The 19,078-nt window shown below is 46.2% G+C and overlaps 1 protein-coding gene across 2 annotated transcripts in view; it reads left to right on the top strand.

Annotated features, from left to right (window-relative positions):
- The window catches only part of zswim8 (zinc finger, SWIM-type containing 8), a 28,090-nt gene extending 11,291 nt beyond the window's left edge, over positions 1 to 16,799 (top strand). The window contains exons 6-26 of one of the 2 annotated variants that reach the window (XM_010738349.3): positions 77 to 158; positions 1,060 to 1,180; positions 1,469 to 1,670; positions 1,831 to 2,006; positions 2,127 to 3,438; positions 4,653 to 4,784; positions 5,095 to 5,274; positions 6,680 to 6,863; positions 7,179 to 7,277; positions 7,640 to 7,764; positions 8,916 to 9,237; positions 9,340 to 9,495; positions 9,629 to 9,851; positions 9,970 to 10,259; positions 10,353 to 10,576; positions 10,694 to 11,188; positions 11,299 to 11,476; positions 11,571 to 11,744; positions 11,847 to 11,966; positions 13,280 to 13,458; positions 14,473 to 16,799. In XM_010738349.3, the coding sequence (XP_010736651.1) occupies positions 77 to 158; positions 1,060 to 1,180; positions 1,469 to 1,670; positions 1,831 to 2,006; positions 2,127 to 3,438; positions 4,653 to 4,784; positions 5,095 to 5,274; positions 6,680 to 6,863; positions 7,179 to 7,277; positions 7,640 to 7,764; positions 8,916 to 9,237; positions 9,340 to 9,495; positions 9,629 to 9,851; positions 9,970 to 10,259; positions 10,353 to 10,576; positions 10,694 to 11,188; positions 11,299 to 11,476; positions 11,571 to 11,744; positions 11,847 to 11,966; positions 13,280 to 13,458; positions 14,473 to 14,676 (5,178 nt within the window). In that variant the 3' untranslated portion in view covers positions 14,677 to 16,799. Of the gene's footprint in view, positions 1 to 76; positions 159 to 1,059; positions 1,181 to 1,468; positions 1,671 to 1,830; positions 2,007 to 2,126; positions 3,439 to 4,652; positions 4,785 to 5,094; positions 5,275 to 6,679; positions 6,864 to 7,169; positions 7,278 to 7,639; positions 7,765 to 8,915; positions 9,238 to 9,339; positions 9,496 to 9,628; positions 9,852 to 9,969; positions 10,260 to 10,352; positions 10,577 to 10,693; positions 11,189 to 11,298; positions 11,477 to 11,570; positions 11,745 to 11,846; positions 11,967 to 13,279; positions 13,459 to 14,472 lie in introns of both variants that reach the window. The other variant, XM_010738346.3, reaches the window with a different exon arrangement.
- Positions 16,800 to 19,078: the final 2,279 nt, after the last annotated feature.

The following is a 19,078-nucleotide window of genomic DNA, read 5'->3' as shown; positions in this document are numbered from 1 at the left end:
TCTTCAGAAACCAAACTCTTGAACAAAAAGCAAAACACATCTCTGCGCGTGTTCCATTCCATTTTTTTGTCTTCAGATTCTACCAACAGCTCAGCGGCTGCTGGATGAGCTGCTGTCCTCTCAGTCCACTGCCATCAACACCGTGTGTGGAGCTCCAGGTACAGCAGCAGTAATGACAACAAGCTTGAACTGTCCTGAACTGATGTTCACTGTGTACAACGTTTTATCTAAGATAAGAAAGTGGAGCACTTTCAGCATACATTATTACATATTTCTGCAGCCAGGTGGCAGTAATGTCACTGATAGCAGTGTCTCCTGTATGACAGGACACTTGGACTTAAATAAATACAAATAAATGCCCAATATTGTTTAATATTTTCACACATTTTCTCACAAAGTGAAAGTCGTTTTTATTAACATATATCAGCCTACTGATGGTTCAAATGCTGGAGATGTAACTACAGAATGTAGTCTTGATTGGCAGGAAGTATTGCTTACTTCTTTTCATCATTCTGTGATTCTTTGTGTTTTTGTATTGGAGGTATGCAGCCTGTCGCCTGCAGCTCACAGCTGTCACAGCTGACTGTCCATCACTCCCTGACAAACGCATTACATTTCCTGTGACTGCTGCTTTATATTCAAAGTCAACTGATGTGTTACCACTTTCATGCTTTTAATCTGAAGCAAAATGTTCAGTTGTAATTAGCAGTAACTTAATTCAGCAGTTTTAGAATTGTAACGCTGCAGTTAAAAAAATGTTGAAATCAGTGGCCATTTTATGGGCTGGATGGGAAGCTGTGGTGGACCAGAATTGGCCTGCAGCTCACCAGTTAAAACAAAAGTTGTGAAGAGGATTATCCATGGGAGAGGAGTGCTATTGTTGTGGCAGGATTAAACAAGAAATGTAATTTATCTCTAAGACCTGCTCATCTAGAAAATGTAAACACAGATACTCTACAGTCAGTTCAGCTGCAGCACTGTGAAACAAAAAGAAAGCTGGAATTCACACTGTATGGTGTGTATGTGTGTGTGTGTATGTGTACGTACGTGTGCATGCAGACCCCACAGCAGGCCCTTCAGCATCTGACCAGAGCACGTGGTATCTGGATGAGTCGACACTCAGTGACAACATCAAGAAGACTCTGCACAAGTTCTGTGGGCCCTCACCTGTTGTCTTCAGGTAGATCTCACACATTCCTTCACTCTGTAAATATGCTGTCACTCAATACATGTCCAACAACACAAATGAGCGGTGGGGGGTCCAGCTCAGATCAGCCTGTAGTTGCAGAGAGCAGGTGTGTTAGTGTTGTTAGCAGGAAGTAGGATTAATAAAGTGTATATACTGTAAATAAATAAAGTAACACTGGCAATCTGTTGATAGCAGCATGAAACATTTCTAAAGTCACACTGATGGATGGCTACAGAACAACTAGTATTGACTGTGCTTGTCTGTGCGTGTTATCCACAGTGATGTAAACTCCATGTACCTGTCGTCCACTGAGCCGCCGGCTGCCGCTGAGTGGGCATGTCTGCTGAGACCTCTGAGGGGCCGAGAGCCAGAGGGCATCTGGAACCTTTTGTCCATCGTCAGGGAGATGTTCAAGAGACGGGACAGCAACGCCGCCCCACTGCTCGAGATCCTCACCGAGCAGTGCCTCACCTACGAACAGGTAACAGGTCCTCAACGACGACATGCGTATACACACATGTATATATATTTCACATGTTGACCTTTTAAACAGCACACAGGAAACATTACTCACAAAGTCTGCCTGTCTGCCTGTCTGCCTGTCTGTCTGTCTGTCTGTCTGTCTGTCTGTCTGTCCTCAGATCATCAGCTGGTGGTACAGTGTTCGGACCTCAGCGTCCCACAGCAGTGCCAGTGGCCACACCGGGCGCAGCAACGGCCAGTCAGAGGTGGCGGCTCACGCCTGTGCCAGCATGTGTGATGAGATGGTGGTGCTATGGAGGCTGGCAGTGCTCGACCCCACTATGAGCCCCTGCAGGTCAGAGATGCTGCCTATGTAATATCAGCACCTTTATCACTGACACAAACACATTTCAGATAGGAGTAGATGTTAAGTGGGCACTCGGGTTAAAAATAAAGACTGTGTGATCTCTTCCAGGCGTCTGGAACTGGCAGGCCAGCTGAAGCAGTGGCACCTGAAAGTTATCGAGATAGTCAAGCGGGGACAACATCGCAAGTCCCTGGATAAACTGTTCCAGGGCTTCAAGCCCGCTGTGGAGTCCTGCTATTTCAACTGGGAGGTGGCCTACCCTCTGGAAGGCATCACCTACTGCAGTGCTGATAAGAAGAGCGCCACATTCTGCTGGTCCAGGGCAGTGCAGCTCCAAAGAGGAGCCAAAGCTGCTGCAGGAGCAGAATCTTCTGAACCAGGGGGGGCAAGAGTTGAAGGTGGGGCTGGAGTAGATTTTAAGGGAAGAGGAAGTGGTCACCAGGAGGTGGCAGTGCGACCCAAGGAGACCATATTGACAAAGAGGAAGGGTCTGTCAGTTAGTGGAGGAGGTGGGATGCTGGTGCGTCTAGGAGGGAGTGTCTCTCTGGCCCTGGAAGACGGAGGAGGGAAGTGCATGTACAAAGGGCCGGGCTCCTCCTCTGGAGGGAAGCTGAAATTGACCCAAGGAGGTGGGAAGGGGGCTTCTGTAGGAGGTCCCGGAGGAAGTGGAGGGTTAGGAAGCAGTAAGCATGCCAGTGCCAAGAGGAGAACCAGCAGTGAGGACAGTTCGCTGGAGCCGGACCTGGCTGAGCTCAGCCTGGATGATGGCTGCAGTCTGGCTCTGGGCGCTGAGGCCAGCAACACTTTTGAATTTCTTCCCCCGCCACCGGAGATGCTGCCCTCCCCGAGTCCACTGCTCCGAGACTCACGCAAGTACAGCAGCAGCGGGGGGAACAAGATGTTTGAGACGAAGCGTGTCAGCCACGCCTCAGCTGCACTTCCTGCTGCAGAGCCCGCTCCACCCTGCTTCCCTCCAAAAGAGACGGTGGTGGTTGTCATGGACATGCCAAGCGCCACAGAGAAGGAAGCAGAGCTGGAGGTGGAGCCTGTCCAGAACCGAGATGAAGATGCAGACTCGGCCGGCAGTAACCAACCTTCCACTGCTGCGCCAAGATCGGAGACCGCTGAAGCGCCTGCCAAGCCGCTGCCACAGGGCCGCAAAGAAGCGGCGTCTGCTGGAGCACCAGCAGCAGCAGCAGCAAGCGGGTCAGCAGCAGGTGGACCAGCTAACCCAGGAGCAGAGGGAGGAGCAGGTGGAGCTGCGGGAGGAGAGGCTGTGGGTGAGGACGACTATCAGGCATACTACCTGGGTGTTGCGTCAGAGGAGGGAGCAGACAGACAGCTGGCTGAAAACCACCAAGAGGAGGAGCCAGACATCTTCGCAGGGATGAAACCGCTGGAGCAGGAGGGGCGCATGGAGGTAAGGAAGAAGACCAGAAGGCCATGTGCTGAAGAGCTGTACAGATGTGGATGTAAACATCCATGAAGGCCGTGTCATTAAATGTAAAATAAATGAAAACAAATAATGCTGCCCCACGTGTCAATAACATCTGCGGCCACATAATTACGCAGCCCAGTGTGTTCCTGTCACCAGGCATCAGAGTGGTGTTCAGGTGAGGTCAGTCAGCTGTTGGTAAGCTGTGAGTTTTGACAGTCTGGTCACCTGTCGTCAGGCTGCCACCTCTTACTGACGTGAATTCTGAGCCCCTGCACAAAAACAGCTGATCACATGACATTATCAACCAATTACAGGCAACAGTGCAGTGGGAGATGACGAACGGGACAGCAGAAAGTCAGAAAGCTCTGACAGCAAATTCATTTTTTTTTTTTTTTTTTTTTTTTGCCATCGTTGCACCCAGCCCTCACATCAAAACTTGTGAGTAAAATGTTTGAAGTGATAAAAATAAAGGATTACCAAAGTACAAAATTAAGATCTGCAGAACTGAAAAACATTTTCCCAAAGAGAGAGTGTGAAATCAGTGTTCATTTAGTCTTTAGATAAAAATGTGTATCAGGTTAGTCATTCTTATCCATCATAGTTTGAGCTTTACTCAACATATTTTCTCTTTTCTCTCTTCAGCATGTGTGAGATAAAAGGAGACATGTACAGACAAAAATGAATGGTTATGTGTTTCTCTGATATTCAGCATTAAAGGAACACGTTTGGAACAGTTCGTGTGTGCATTTAGCCTCTGCTGCAGTCCTGTGGGCAGCTTCTGGCTACTCACAGCAGGATCAGTCGCGGTGCTCAGTCCTGGCTCTGATGCATAAATGGCGGTTTGCAGATCAGGTTCAGGTTGTTGATTATTGGCTGATTTTCAAGTTGACTTGGTGTGGGTCTTGAAAAAAACACAACCCACACAACTGTAGCTCTATTTTCTCTGAATCATTGAGGGTAAACACGATGCATGTTCCACTAACTTCTTAGTTCCGTTTCATCTCATTAACAAAACAAAGCTTAGATTCTATCATCGTTTTTATTATTAGACATCTTTGAATTGAACACTTTGCTGGTTGTAGTTCTGTTGGCACACTTGTGTTTACACCTGACATCAGACAAAAGAACCTGCAGACTCAGCACAGATGTGTACCCCAGGCTGACCTGTGTTTATGTGTGTGTGTGTGTGCGTGCAGGTGCTGTTTGCGTGTGCCGAGGCCCTCCATGCTCACGGCTACAGTAACGAGGCTTGTCGGCTGGCCGTGGAGTTGGCCAGAGACCTGTTGGCCAACCCTCCAGACCTGAAGGTGGAGCAGCCTCAGACTAAGGTAGATGCAGTCACAACTCATGGCACCCTGAAACACATTCCCCAATGTCATTTGACTTCTCTTCTCTCCTTCTGTTGTACAGTCTCAATCTTCCAAACTCATCAGTCAGCATCTTGAACTATGTAGTGGGATATTGAGCCTTTCTTCATGAAGGAAAGCCATCAGATTCTTCTAATATCTCTTTTACATTGGCCTTATTATAGTGCCAAATTGTGAATGAGCAACATACTGTTGAAGAAAGTGTGAATCTGCCTGTCAGAAGTGAAGGTTGTGTCTCATGTTCTGACGTCGTCATCACTTCTGGATTTAGGGCAAGAAGAGCAAAGTGTCGACCAGCCGACAGACGCAGGTAGCCACCAACACACTGTCAAAAGCCGCCTTCCTCCTCACTGTTCTCAGCGAGCGTCTGGAGCTCCACAACCTGGCCTTCAGCACCGGCATGTTCTCCTTGGAACTTCAGAGACCACCGGCATCCACCAAAGCTCTGGAGGTCTGTGACTCTCACATGAATACACACACACTTTATTGTGTCTGTTAACAGTTCATGATGCTATAGAACACTCCACTGTGTCACATTTAGGGGGCTCTATTTACAGAATATAGAAGAAATGTAATAATATTCATATTCATAAGTCTGTTGACATAAGTGTTTAATCACCTGAAAATAAGAATCATTATGTTTATGTCACCTTAGAATGAACCTTTTATATCTACAGAGGCTGTGGATTCTCTTACATGGCCATGTTGAACCACCATGTTTCTACAATAGCCCAGAACAGACAAACTGAACACTGACTCCAGAGAGGGACTTTTGTGTTTCATATGCAGACACCATAATTTCTCCTTCATGCTAGGAAAAGATGAGAAGAGGATGAGATGCGCCTAAATCCTCCACACTGGACCTTTAATACATTCTTTATGTTGTCATGATATTCAGTTAATGCAGGAATGCAATAACACATTCAGACAGGATCAAGTGCTGCAGCAAATCGCTGCTGTCGGACTCAAAACAAACAAAACTATTTTGCAGTGTGCACACAGATTTAGAAGCTAGTACACGAAATAAGCAGTCAGAACACAACAGAGTATGAGAGTTTACATAGTGCCAGTTTCAGAGACATTTCAGGCTGACTGTGGAAGTCTGACCGGTCTGAGGGTCTGCCCGGCAGCTGTAGTTCCATCTGTGTTTTTTGGTGGATGGATGAATGGAGAAACCTTTTCCGTGTTTCTGCTGCACGGCTGGATTCTGTCTGAATGTGCACTTAATTAATGAATTAATCAGCTATTAGCATTTAAAAGGAGAATCTGTTGAGAGGGTTTTCCCCCCACAATGCACCTCGATGCTGTTAGGAGACTCTGATTGTGCCTAATGAGTAATGTTGATGTCATTTCATTAAGGATACAACTAACCATTATTTTTATGACTGATCTATTATTTTTTTTTTTTCCAGTTAATCTCTTTGACGTCCATCAATGTCTCGTTTTGTCAGGCTTTCTGTCAATGACTAATCGATCAGCTGATTGTTTCAGCCGTTATTTCATGCCGTTGTCAGGCCGTTAGCACTGTTTTGGACTGATGTATTTGCAAGTTGTATGTTGTTGTAAGCCTGCTTTGACCAGCACACCATCACATATTTGTAATGTTTGTGTGTTTTACACAGCGGCACAATATTTGACACCAGATTTAATTATTCAAATTTTACAACACAACACTTATTTAAAGGTTTAAAGTTTATTCAGTGAGACTGTCTGCTGTGAGTGTTGATAAATACAGGTTGATCCCTGTAAAAAGTGTGTCTAATGTATGTGGTGTGTCCAAACTATGAGGACACACTTACAGACTGTGCAGACATAAAAGTGTACCACACATACTGACTGTGTGTGTGTGTGACCAGGTGAAGCTAGCCTACCAGGAGTCTGAGGTGGTGGCCCTATTGAAGAAGATCCCTCTGGGTCTGGTGGAGATGTCGGCCATCAGAGAGCGAGCAGAGCAGCTCCGAGACGGAAACTTCTGTGATTACAGACCTGTGCTGCCTCTCATGTTGGCTAGCTTTATCTTTGATGTACTGTGTACCCCAGGTAAGCACCAATTACTGTTTGACCGGCGGACGTTTAGGATTTCAAACATTGAACTTCCATGGAGATTGTATACCACTAGCAGGAGTTATATGGAATGTGTCAACCACTAGGCCACTGCATGTGCCAGACAAGTGTTGTGACCTATTGCAAATGATGTTTGACAAGATTATTTATCTTTTGATACAATAATATAAGACTGAATATAAGATTTTGAGTGTGACACCTTTTATGTTTTTAAAGTCTGAATTAAGACTTTTTAAATGGGAACTTTAAGAACTAACATCCCTTTCACTTTTCTCCATACTGTTTGTGCAGTTGTGTCCCCAACGGGTTCCCGTCCACCAAGCCGCAACCGTAACAATGAGATGCCTGGTGATGAGGAGCTGGGCTTCGAGGCTGCTGTTGCTGCACTCGGTAAATTTATTCTTGTCCCGTTCCTTCATTTCTGTCTGGATTAGATACACTCACTGTTTATGTTTCTCTTTTCCATGGTCACCACAGGTCCTTGAAACTTGACACTAGTTACAGCGTTCTGCATGTGTAAAGTCTCCTTAAAAATTCTCAGTGCTGTAACTGCAGTTAACCTTGATCCATGTCTGAAAAAAGGCCGTTGGGCTTTGAAAGTCCTTGAAAAGTCATTGAATTTGATGTTTGAGAAGGTGTTCTGCTTTTTCCGCTCCTCACCACTACTCTCACCTTCCCGCCTCTGTGTCCACTGTACCTGACCCGGTCTCCCCCTCACGTCCTGCTCTAACCCTTCCTCTGTGTGTCTGCAGGCATGAAGACCACAGTAAGCGAAGCGGAGCATCCTCTGCTGTGTGAAGGAACTAGACGTGTGAAAGGTGACCTGGCTCTGGCTCTCATGATCACCTACAAGGATGACCAGAGCAAGCTCAAAAAGGTACGCCATCACTACTGTGATCATTCAGTCTTGACTGCTCTGACTTCCAGTACCAGTCACAGAGATTCTCACTTTCGAAACAGGATGAGAGAATCTGTGGAGTCGAACATTATTTACTGTTTTTACTATTTACAAACTGTTCTCTCTGCTTTAGTCTACACATGATGGATTGTAGAGTCAGACTCTGTAAGTTCTTTACACAGAAAACAAGCAGAGACAAGCCTTTTACAGAAAACAGATACACTGAATGGCTTCTGCTGGAGAAAATACTGTCAGCTGTGGCTCAGGAAGTAGAGCCGTGGTTTGATCCCCAGCTCCTTGGGCTAGATACTAAACTCCAAATTGCTGTATGAATGTGTATGAATGTGTATGGATGGTTAGCTCCTAAAACTGATGAGCAGTTGGCAGCTAATGCCAAAAACAGAAAAATGTGTCAAAAGAAAAGCAGTTCTCTCCTATTGCGTCTGTGTGTTTAAATAGTGAATATTAAACCAACCACACGGGAAATCTTTCCAAGAGCAAATTGGGGAGAATGCTGCATCCCCAACCAGGTTCTCTCAGGCTCTGGCACAGGCAGGATCTTATATTGGCCTCACAATAATCTGGATTGACAGCAGCTTGGTTTGGTCAGTCCAAAATAAAAAAATAAAAAGAAGAACAGACATGTTAAGCAGAAATGGCTGGCCATAACACTCATGAACACGTATGTGCTTATTTTATGCATTTATCTCTTTAACAATGAATGATGCTACACTACATGTTGTCATGTTTGATTAAATGTAAATAAAAAATATGACAAACAGGATATTTTAGTGGTGAAGCACAGAAACCGCTCTTTTCCACATGGCAAGCACTGGCATGTTTACAGAAATGTTGAAATCATCTCCCAGACACCAGGAGGTAAACAACATAAAACATGTTACTGTGAGATATTCACACACATACAGTGTTTAATCTGAAAGTCTTACTCGTTATGTTGTTCAGGATCCGAGACCTACTTTCCTCGGTTATCCAGGGCGCAGATCCAGACGCTCCAAACACAAAGTGTGAAAGTTTCAGTAACACTCACATATTACAGATCTGTCTGAACAGATTGAAGAAATAAAGCCAGCTCACACCTTCCTCTCACTCTCTCCTCCTCCTGTCCTCAGATACTGGATAAGTTGTTGGACAGGGAGAGTCAGACCCACAAGCCCCAGACCCTGAGCTCCTTCTACTCCAGCAAGCCAGCAGCCGGCAGCCAGCGTAGCCCGTCCAAACACACGGCCGCCAGCCACGGCGGCGTGAGCGGTGCCACGGGGGGCGTCTCCAAACATGCGCCCTCGTCTTCATCTGCAACCACTGTGGCAGCTTCTTCTTCCAGCTCTTCCTCTGCTGTGGCGCTGGCTGGTGAAGATGTGGCTCATCAGGCTGAACTGAACCCAGTGCAGAACAGCTCAGCAGGGGAGAGTACTGCTGAGACCAGGGAGCATGGTGAGAACCCCACACTCCCTCTCTGGAAGCCATGTCTTACTTGTTTTGTGGAGCACCCACAATGGGAATCACTCTATGGTAACATGTTATCTTTCCTTGCAGTATCAGATGGGCCTCCTTCATCAAGCGACCAGCAGAATGAAACCGCTCCATTTAAGCTGGAGGCCACGGTGCCCAGTCGGCTAGCACTGGGAGCACGCTGTGGATACAGCCAACGCTGCTGGGGCTCACCTGTCCGGCAGAAGAAGAAACACACCGGTAAACACTGTTCCTTTACACAAAGCACAGACTGAACTCCGTCTCTAGTTCCAGTCAAACATATATCTACATGGTGGTTGGTGTTTTAACGAGGCAGTATGTACTGACATGATGTGCGGTGTGCATGTTGCAGGTATGGCAAGTATTGACAGCAGCGCACCGGAGACGACCTCAGACAGCTCCCCCACCCTCAGCCGGCGGCCGCTACGTGGGGGCTGGGCAGCAACATCATGGGGGCGGGGTCAGGATAGCGATAGCATCAGCAGCTCATCGTCTGATTCGCTGGGCTCCTCCTCGTCCAGCGGGTCTCGTAGGGCAGGGGGCGGTGCCAGGGCTAAGAGCACTGACACCAGCAGGTAAATGCAGACGTCCTCCTCATCAGGTCAGCTGTGTGTGTGTGTGTGTGTGTGTGTGTGTGTGTGTGTGTCTTCATTCACACTCTAATGAACATGTCGTACATTTTTCTGTGTTCAGGTACAAAGGGCGACGTCCAGAGTGCCATGCCCCTCACGTCCCTAACCAGCCCTCGGAGGCAGCAGCCCATTTTTACTTTGAGCTGGCCAAGACGGTGCTTATCAAAGCCGGAGGAAACTCCTCCACGTCCATCTTCACCCAGCCCTCAGCCAGCGGGGGCCACCAGGGGCCCCACAGAAACCTGCACCTGTGTGCCTTTGAGATTGGCCTGTATGCTCTTGGCCTCCATAACTTTGTCTCACCCAACTGGCTGTCCAGGACCTACTCCTCCCATGTCTCCTGGATCACAGGTGATGGGGTGTTCTCTTTCTTTGCTTTCCCTCCTCCTTTGCTCAGACACTTTCCTTCCTGCTCACAGAACTGTGTCCTGTCTCCTCTCTCAGGTCAGGCCATGGAGATCGGCAGCGCTGCCCTCAACATCTTGGTGGAGTGCTGGGACGGTCATCTCACTCCTCCAGAGGTGGCATCCTTGGCTGACCGAGCGTCGCGGGCCAGGGACCCCAACATGGTTAGAGCGGCGGCAGAGCTGGCCCTGAGCTGCCTGCCTCACGCTCACGCCCTCAATCCTAATGAAATCCAGAGAGCCCTGGTGCAGTGCAAAGAGCAGGTACTGAGTTTGACGCTTTACACTTCAGAATAATTGTTGTGATCTTCGCTTTACTCGTCTTCACTCATCATACATTTTCTCCCAACTCTCGTCCTGTCTTTCCCCGTCTCTCTGCAGGACAACGTCATGCTGGAAAAGGCCTGCATGGCAGTAGAGGAAGCAGCCAAGGGTGGAGGCGTGTACCCTGAGGTTCTTTTTGAGGTGGCTCACCAGTGGTACTGGCTGTATGAGCAGTCAGTGGGTGGGGGCTCAGGCCAGCTGCGGGAGACCTCTGGCCGCTGTGGCGCTAACGGGGGTTCGGGCAGGAGGCCCCCCGAGTCCAATTGCGTCCTCGACAGCGGAGCCAACATGGAGTCTCAGGGGATGACGACAGTCACGGCCTCGGTCACCGCGGCAGCCGTTGTACCTGTCATCTCTGTGGGCTCCACCATCTATCAGTCCCACCCCATGCCCGGCCAGGCCATGGCTCATCCCCACAGCCAGGGCCTACACCCCTACACCACCATCCAGGCCCATCTCCCCACCGTGTGCACCCCGCAGTACCTGGGACACCCGCTGCAGCACGTCCCCCGACCCACCGTCTTCCCTGTGTCTGGGGCTGCGTATCCACAGGTCAGAACTCTCTGTGTCCACAAATGAATGACGTGCTAGTCGGCGTGTAGGTCACTCAAGTTAACTGTGTGTGTGTGTGTGTGTGTGTGTGTGTGTGTGTGTGTGTACAGGGAATGCACCCAGCCTTCATCGGAGCCCAGTACCCGTTCTCAGTGGCCACTGGCCCTCAGCCACCCATGGCAGCCACAGCTGTGACCTTCCCCGGTGTCCCTGTACCGTCCATGACTCAGATCGCCGTCCACCCATACCACACTGAGACCGGCCTGCCCCTCAGCACCACTGTAGCAGGTCAGTACTACACACTGTGTGTGCACACACACACACACACACACTTCACTGTGTATTTGTCAGTTCTTTACAGTATGATGTTTCCATGTTACAGTCGGCAGCGTCCACTCGGGCCCCACTATCCAGGCCATACAGGGGGCTTCTCTTCCCTCCCTCTCCTCCCAGCCCGGCTCATTGGTCAGCACTCCTTTCCCAGCTGAGGACGAGCAGCACAGCCAGCCAATCAGCCAACAGGGCCTGCACTACCTGCATTCTGCCTACAGAGTTGGTGAGCAGTTTGTGTTGTGTGGTCACATTGTGCTGACTGTTGTGCATACAGTGCAGCGGGTTAACTGAGGAAATGTAACCTCTGTTGTTCTTTTGTGTGAAGGCATGCTGGCATTGGAGATGCTGGGCAGGAGGGCTCACAACGACCACCCCAACAACTTCTCCAGGAGCCCACCTTACACCGAGGACGTCAAATGGCTGCTGGGACTGGCTGCAAGACTAGGTGAGCCTGCATGTACCTGAATGGACAATAACAGAGGGCCGATGCATTAACTGCTTCAACTCTGCAGAGATATAGACTTCCTCAGCAAACATACTGTCCTTCAGAAGCTGTAGCTTTAAAGCTGGAGTGAAGATACTGTGTCATATGAAACCAGAAGACCCGAAGCAGCTGTTGATACTGCATACCGTGGAAAAGGAGGCTACATAACAGCTTAAAGTTAGGTTCCATATTGGCGATGTAAACACTGAGATGGAGCCTTTAGTCTCCAGCTGATCAATTAGAAACGACACTGCCTCCAGCAGGTCAGACTGATTCTTCCTCCTGTATAGCCCCATGCATTTGAAAATCATTCTTCACGTATGCATGCTAATCACAATATCATCCACTGTGCTCAGTAACAACAAAAGCTCGCCATGTCTCAACCCTTGCATGAAATGCAACTTCATCAAGTCGTAGAAATGAGCCATATTCCTCCATTTACCCGCTGTCTGCACACCTTTTTCTCAGTCAAACAAGCGTTTCAATCAGAATTTTTAATATATCCAAAGTGCAATGCTGAGTGGTCATTACAAAAACATGAGGTAGACATGAGCGCATAGTTACAGCAATTAACACCAATGTGCCCAGATAGACATGAAGTGCAGCATTATACAGAAAAGAAAAGAAATATATCAAATAAAATCTTCATATATAAAATAATCCCTCCCCAGTCTCTGCCAGTACACTAGAGTATGAGCACATTGCACATTGCATAGTGTAGTTATGCTGCACCTAATGGTCAAGTCTTCACATAGTCTGGAATGCATTTAGGAAGCTACCCCACACTTTCTGAAATCTCCCACTTGATTGCTGACATGAGTATCTAACTTTGTCCAGTTTTAAGCAGGACATGATGTCTTCTAGACATTGTGCATGGGTGGGAGGGGAGGCATCCCTCCACCTGAGAAGGATCAGTCATCTAGCTTAAACAAAAGTTTAATGTTCTTACACTCTTTATAACTCATTACACTCTAAACCTTATCACATATTTATGAAGAGAAAAACTTGCCTCAGTGCTGCAACTCGAATAAATGTTCTGTTTCCAGCTTTTAGACGATGTTGATGGTATGTGGTTTACGCTGTTGACCTGCTGTCCTCCTCACCAGCAACACGGTGAAAAAGTCTCTGCCTGCTATAGCAAGCAGCAAACTATGATGGACAAAAGAACAGATGTGCCACATTCTGTAGTTACATGACTGCCAGCATCACAGTAAAGCTCCATGAACAAAACAGCAGTACAGTGCTGTCCTGATAAACAGCCTTCTTTTGTTCAGGAGTCAACTATGTGTACCAGTTCTGTGTGGGAGCAGCGAAAGGCGTCCTCAGTCCATTCGTCCTGCAGGAGATCATCATGGAGGCTCTGCAGAGACTCAACCCCGCCCACATCCACGCCCATCTACGAACACCTGCTTTCCACCAGCTCGTCCAGCGCTGCCAACAGGCCTACCTGCAGGTACGACATGAGTGCACCACTGCTGTGCTGATGGACTTGTTGGTCTAAAGAGGTGTTGACTCACACTTTTATTTTTCTATCAACAGTATATCACCCAGGTGCTCTGTGCTCTGCTCTTGACACAGGCTATCAGTGAGACAGAAATGTTCTTTAACCAGGTAGAAAGTGTCAGACAAGTCATTCTAGAGAAGTCAGGCATCATTTGCATGTCCACAGTTTGGTCACAAGTTTAAAGGATTCAGCTCAAACCCTCTGTCGAGGTTCCCACGGATCTTTGAAATCCTGAATTGTTTTAGAAAATACGCATGGATAGAAACTGAAGTTCTTCTGAACAGTGTGTGTCTCCCTGTCTGTGAGCTTCTGTAAGGCCTCATAGTTCTCACACAGTGCTGTACAGCAATTATCTTCATACCTGTCTCTAAGTATGCTGTGTTGGCTCCTTGAATTTCAAATCAAATCAGATATTTGTATAGCCCAAAGTCACAAAGTACAATTCCCTCTGAGGGCTTTACAATCTGTACAGAGTGTGACACCCTCTGTCCTTAGACCCTCGGTTCCAATGAGGAAAAACTTGCCCACAAAAAACCTTTAACAGGGAAAAAAGGTGGAAGAAACCTCAGGAAGAGCCACAGAGGAGGGATCCCTCTCCCAGGACGGACAGACGTGCAATGGATGTCACGTGTACAATTTGAATTTGAGGGAACTGGGCTGAAAAGTCCTTGAAAGAAGTTGAACAAGTTGTGGAAACACTGTGGTAGAGTTTGTGACACCCAATCAACACACCACATCAGTTTGAATCAATGAAAAGAATCAGGGATGTGGGCAGCAGTTCAGAACCTGTTTTTGAATGGCATCAAATCTGTATCAAGGTAATGCTAATAATAAATAAATGAATAAATGATGGGCGTGCCCAGCTGGAAGTGCATGGGGAAGGTGGACTGACCTTTTTTTAGGTTATGGGCTTATTGAGCAGCTCTCTGTTTCTGTACACCCCCCCCCCCTCTCTCTCTGCAGTACATCCACCACCGGCTCATCCACCTGACCCCAGCCGACTACGATGACTTCGTCAACATCATCCGCAGTGCCCGGAGCGCGTTCTGCCTGACGCCTGTAGGGATGATGCAGTTCAACGACGTGTTGCAGAACCTGAAGAGAGGCAAGCAGACCAAGGAGCTGTGGCAGCGCATCTCTCTGGAGATGGCAACCTTCTCCCCCTGAGCGTGCTGCTCAGCAGGGAGAGCGCGCTGGCCCCTGGGGCCCCCTGAGCTCCAGGAGTCCCATCCAGCGCCAACTCAGCATCCAGCATTGCTACTGCCATTGCACTGAGCTGGCCACATTCATGCTGTCTGGTTCTGTCAGGGACCCTGCTCCCTGCTATGTGGACTCAAACAAACACAGCACACAGGCAGTACAATCAGCTCCCGTACCCCCCGACCCGCAGAGACTTCCTTTTTTTGTGTGCTCGTCCACCCGGAGCTCCGAGGAGAAGCTGGGTCCACTTCCTGCTCTCCTCTGCTCTCGACAGACTCCTCACTCTGGTTTTCTCATGGTTCATGTTTGTGTAACTGTGGAATTAAAAAGTGTACTCCTTCCTTTCTTCATCTAACTCGTCTCTTCCATTTCCCCTAAACTGAAGACATTGATGGGGATCTCTCACTCTCAGTCCTCACTTCATTTCCAGTGTTTTGTAGTTTTGTTTAGTTTTGTTGTTTTTGAATGAAACCACTCGAGCGTGGTTCATTTTCATGCTGCAACATTCCTGTCCAGAGTGCTCGGTGCTGTGAGGCCTCAATCGCCAAAAGCGTGTCACTATGGATCAGAATCTTTGCAGAGGGAGAGGAGAAAGATTTGCAAGGAAAAAAAGGTTTAATATGAGAAATTATATTGTGAGTATGGGTGAGGATTTTTCAGTATTTTGTTTAATCTTTTTTTGATACTTTGTATAAAATATGACTCGTGTATGCAGAGAGGAACGGGAAGAGAACTGAAAGAATGTTAAAGGTGCTGTTGTTGTTGTGTGGCATCCATATTTACATTTCAGCCTGCCTGAGGAGTGACACGAACACCGCTCCAGACCAGAGCCAGAGGTCACCTAACCACTGCTGTGCCAAGCACTCACTGTGCAAACAGTCACAACATCTGGATCAGTTCTGACTCGTCAGCGTGGCTCGGTATCATTTCAAATCTTTCGCCGTGGGTGTCAAAAAAAATGCCACATCCACTCTGTAACGCTGTCTGAGCATGAGCGTGCATAATCTCAGCTAAAATACTGAATTCAGTGTTGTCTGTCACTAGTTGCCGATGCTGCTTTTTGAGTGCGCGCTAATTAGTGTACACTCAAAAAGCGTTGAGACAGGCCAAGGTGCTTCTCAGTGAGAGGTTCAGGGAAGCAGCTCTGCTCTGCTCCTCATTGGACGCGGTGAAACAAACCGGATTTGCCAAACGAGTCGGCTCAAGCTCATCCTCGTTGCAAAAAAAATACTGTAAATCTGATCTCTGTGGGGCTTGTAAAGAACATTTTAGGTGCAGCTAACAGGAATGAGCGTACCACACCCCTGTGTTAGATGGAGCTTCTGCCCCCACCGCTCAGGAGGGAAACTGAACAAGCCACATGAGATCTCTGCTTCGTTGAGAGGTGGTTGGGAGTGAAGTACTTTATTTGGCAAATATTTTTTCAATGGGAAGCACAGTGTCACACAGTGGATAGGATGGGCCCACGCAGGGCTGAGGCAGCAGCTGTGTCTCATTTTTGGCCACCTTGGTCCAGGCTCACACTTCACTGCTTGAATTCGGAGGTGTTCCAAAAAGAGACTACAGCTGATTTTGCCATGCCACTGCAATGACTCGTCTCAGAGCACACATGCTAGTCTTAACAAAGGCTGTGATGTTGTAACCTTGAGGCCCCCTGAAATGAGATGCAGCCGTGGTTCGGCTCTGGAAAGCCCTGCTTCACTGAGCTGTGTAATGCATGAGTCCAAACACTCAGCTGGACCTGTCAGAAATCAGACACATGAGTGTGTTTGAGTGGCCCCTTTCTTCAGTGTGGTTAGCTCATAGACCATGGTGCTGTTACTTTAAGACATGTCAACGTTTCCATCTCTGTCTAGGCAGCTGCTGTGGTTCTAAACCCGCCTCTCTGATTGGCTCTGGACCTCACAGGTGAAGGTGACTTAGTAGAAAATGTACTGTGATATTTTTGTATTCCTCAAAAAGTGTAGCTTGATTGAAAAGTTCTATATGTGCTGATTGCAGAAGGTTCTAATTTAGAGTGAAAAGAATAAAAAAAGATAAAAGCAATACTAAAAGTGTAGAGTTTACTTAATAAAGATAATTCAAAGCACTAACTGCTGAGTGGTGTTTGTCTGCTTCAGGCTTCATCTTCACTGCAGAGGTCAAACCACATGTTGATTCTGAGGCTGCTGCACACTGTGACCACAACGGGGAGCAGCACAATAATTTATCACAGTCAGAAAAAAATCTCTTTTCATCCCATCAGTACACACCACACGTGTCAGATATTTGTACAAACATAAGAGCAGAAGAAGAAATAAATGCATCATGCATGTCAAACAATACTGTACAGAGACATTACAGCTGTAATGAGTGAGGCACAGACCTTTCCTTTAAACACATCAGATATAAAGCATCCCTCAAAGAATGAAACTGCAATGAATAGAATCTAGCAGAATAGAAAATAGATAAATAAAATTAGACCATATGATTATAAAATGTTACAATAAATAAAAGCTAATAAGAAAAACAAAAAAAATCTAATTGTATAAAGACTTAGCAGAAATTCAGCAAACATAAAAACTGTAACATTAAAACCAATAAAAGGATAAAAAGTAAAAGAAAGGCAGTGAACTGTGAGGCACTTTAAAATACAGTAAAATATAGGGCCACAGTAACTAAAGGCGGACTCTGTGTGTTTTTGTGGAGCTCCTCGACACGACCAGGAGTCCAGCCACTGAGGATCTGAGGGACCTGCTCTGTACGTATCAATGTAGCATATCTGAAAGATAAGTCAGTGCCAGGCCATTCAGCAATTCAGGTCCAGTGTGTAAGATGTAGTGGAATGTAGCAGTGAAGTTGCAGATTGCAATCAAATAAACACTCCCATGTCTCACCCTCTCCTTCAAGGATGTAGGAAAAACTCTTGACTGCAAAATTCACATAAAAAGTAAATGCCCATATCTAGATCAGTGTTTGGTTAGTCTGTTCTAAGCTACTGTACAAATATGGGGATTCAGCATGTTGGGCAACAAAACACGATTCTTATACTCAGGTTATTTTCCACCAATGAAAAGATAATAATTCATATTATATTTAGTTCCTGCAAAGAAATACTCATAAATCTTACACACTGGACCTTTAAAATCAATATTAAAACCAATGGGCAATCAAAGATTTCAAATGTTTTTTGTCCCATATCACCACATACTGAAAATTTTCGGCCAGAAAACGTATGCCGTATTGTGTCACATTTTGTCTGCTCACAATAACCACAGACCACTGCACTATAATCTAACCTATGAAACATGTTTCGATTCATTAAAGCAGCAACCATGAGGTCAGGTCATGTTTGTTCCACAGCCTGCAGCTGTTCCACTGACTTCTGCTTTCACAGTCGCTCAAGAAAAAAGAACTAAGTAGTTAGTTAGTAGTACTTTTTTAACTTCAGTTTTTGTTGTTGTTCCAAATGCCAGTACAGAATTGTTTTTCCATACAGATCTCAATTACATTGTTATTGAGTATTATAGATGTCCTCCATGATCTCTGTCCACTGTTCCATGTTAGGAGGCTCTGTTTTCCCCCATTGCCTTGTGATAGCTTTTTTTTTTTACAGCCAATTAGCAGAATTTTGACAGGATATCTATCTCCTCCTTGAATATTTTCTTTAGAAAAATTACTCAAGTACAGTACTATGTAATTCATAGGGATATCATATGCTAAAATGTTCAATCTGTGCACCATTTTCCAGAATATTACAATTTTTTCACAGTTATAATATATGAGAGAGTCCACCCTGGAAACTCCACATTCTCTCCAACATGATACATTTTTATTCATACATTTACTTTTGACCTTGGGCGTGATAAATAAAAAAAACAAATCAGGTTTTTTTCATGAGAATTCCCTCCAACTCCGTGAGTTGGTGGATGTTTGATGTATTTTCCACGCATTTAGCCAATCTTTCTTTGATTTTTATGTTATTCTGAGTCCCATTTTTCTTATATATTTTGTATTATAATTCTCTGTCATCCATTTCCGGTATAGTGCAGATTTTATTCTTTACTCTTTAAAATTCTAATTTTGATTTCTTTATATGAATTTATTAGAATTTGGATCACACCATTCATTTCCGTGGAGGGATCTCTCTTGATTTCACTCTTATAGTAGTGACTTAACTGTAAATAAATGTAAAATTCATGTTTGTTCAAATCATATCTATCTTTGATTGTTTGGAAACTTTCCAGCTCCCCTCCTTTCTCTAAAGTGCACCATGCTGTTATTCCTTTAGTTGCCCACTGCAGTTAGTAGTACTTATAATAAGTATAATAAAATTAATAATAATATAATAAAATTAAGAATGTGTTTCGTGCATTACAAATAAAATGAC

Source organism: Larimichthys crocea, unplaced genomic scaffold (genome assembly GCF_000972845.2).
Source record: "Larimichthys crocea isolate SSNF unplaced genomic scaffold, L_crocea_2.0 scaffold220, whole genome shotgun sequence".
NCBI lineage: Eukaryota > Metazoa > Chordata > Actinopteri > Sciaenidae > Larimichthys > Larimichthys crocea.
Note: the sequence above shows the minus strand (reverse complement) of the source record. Positions and strands in the feature narration are given on the sequence as shown.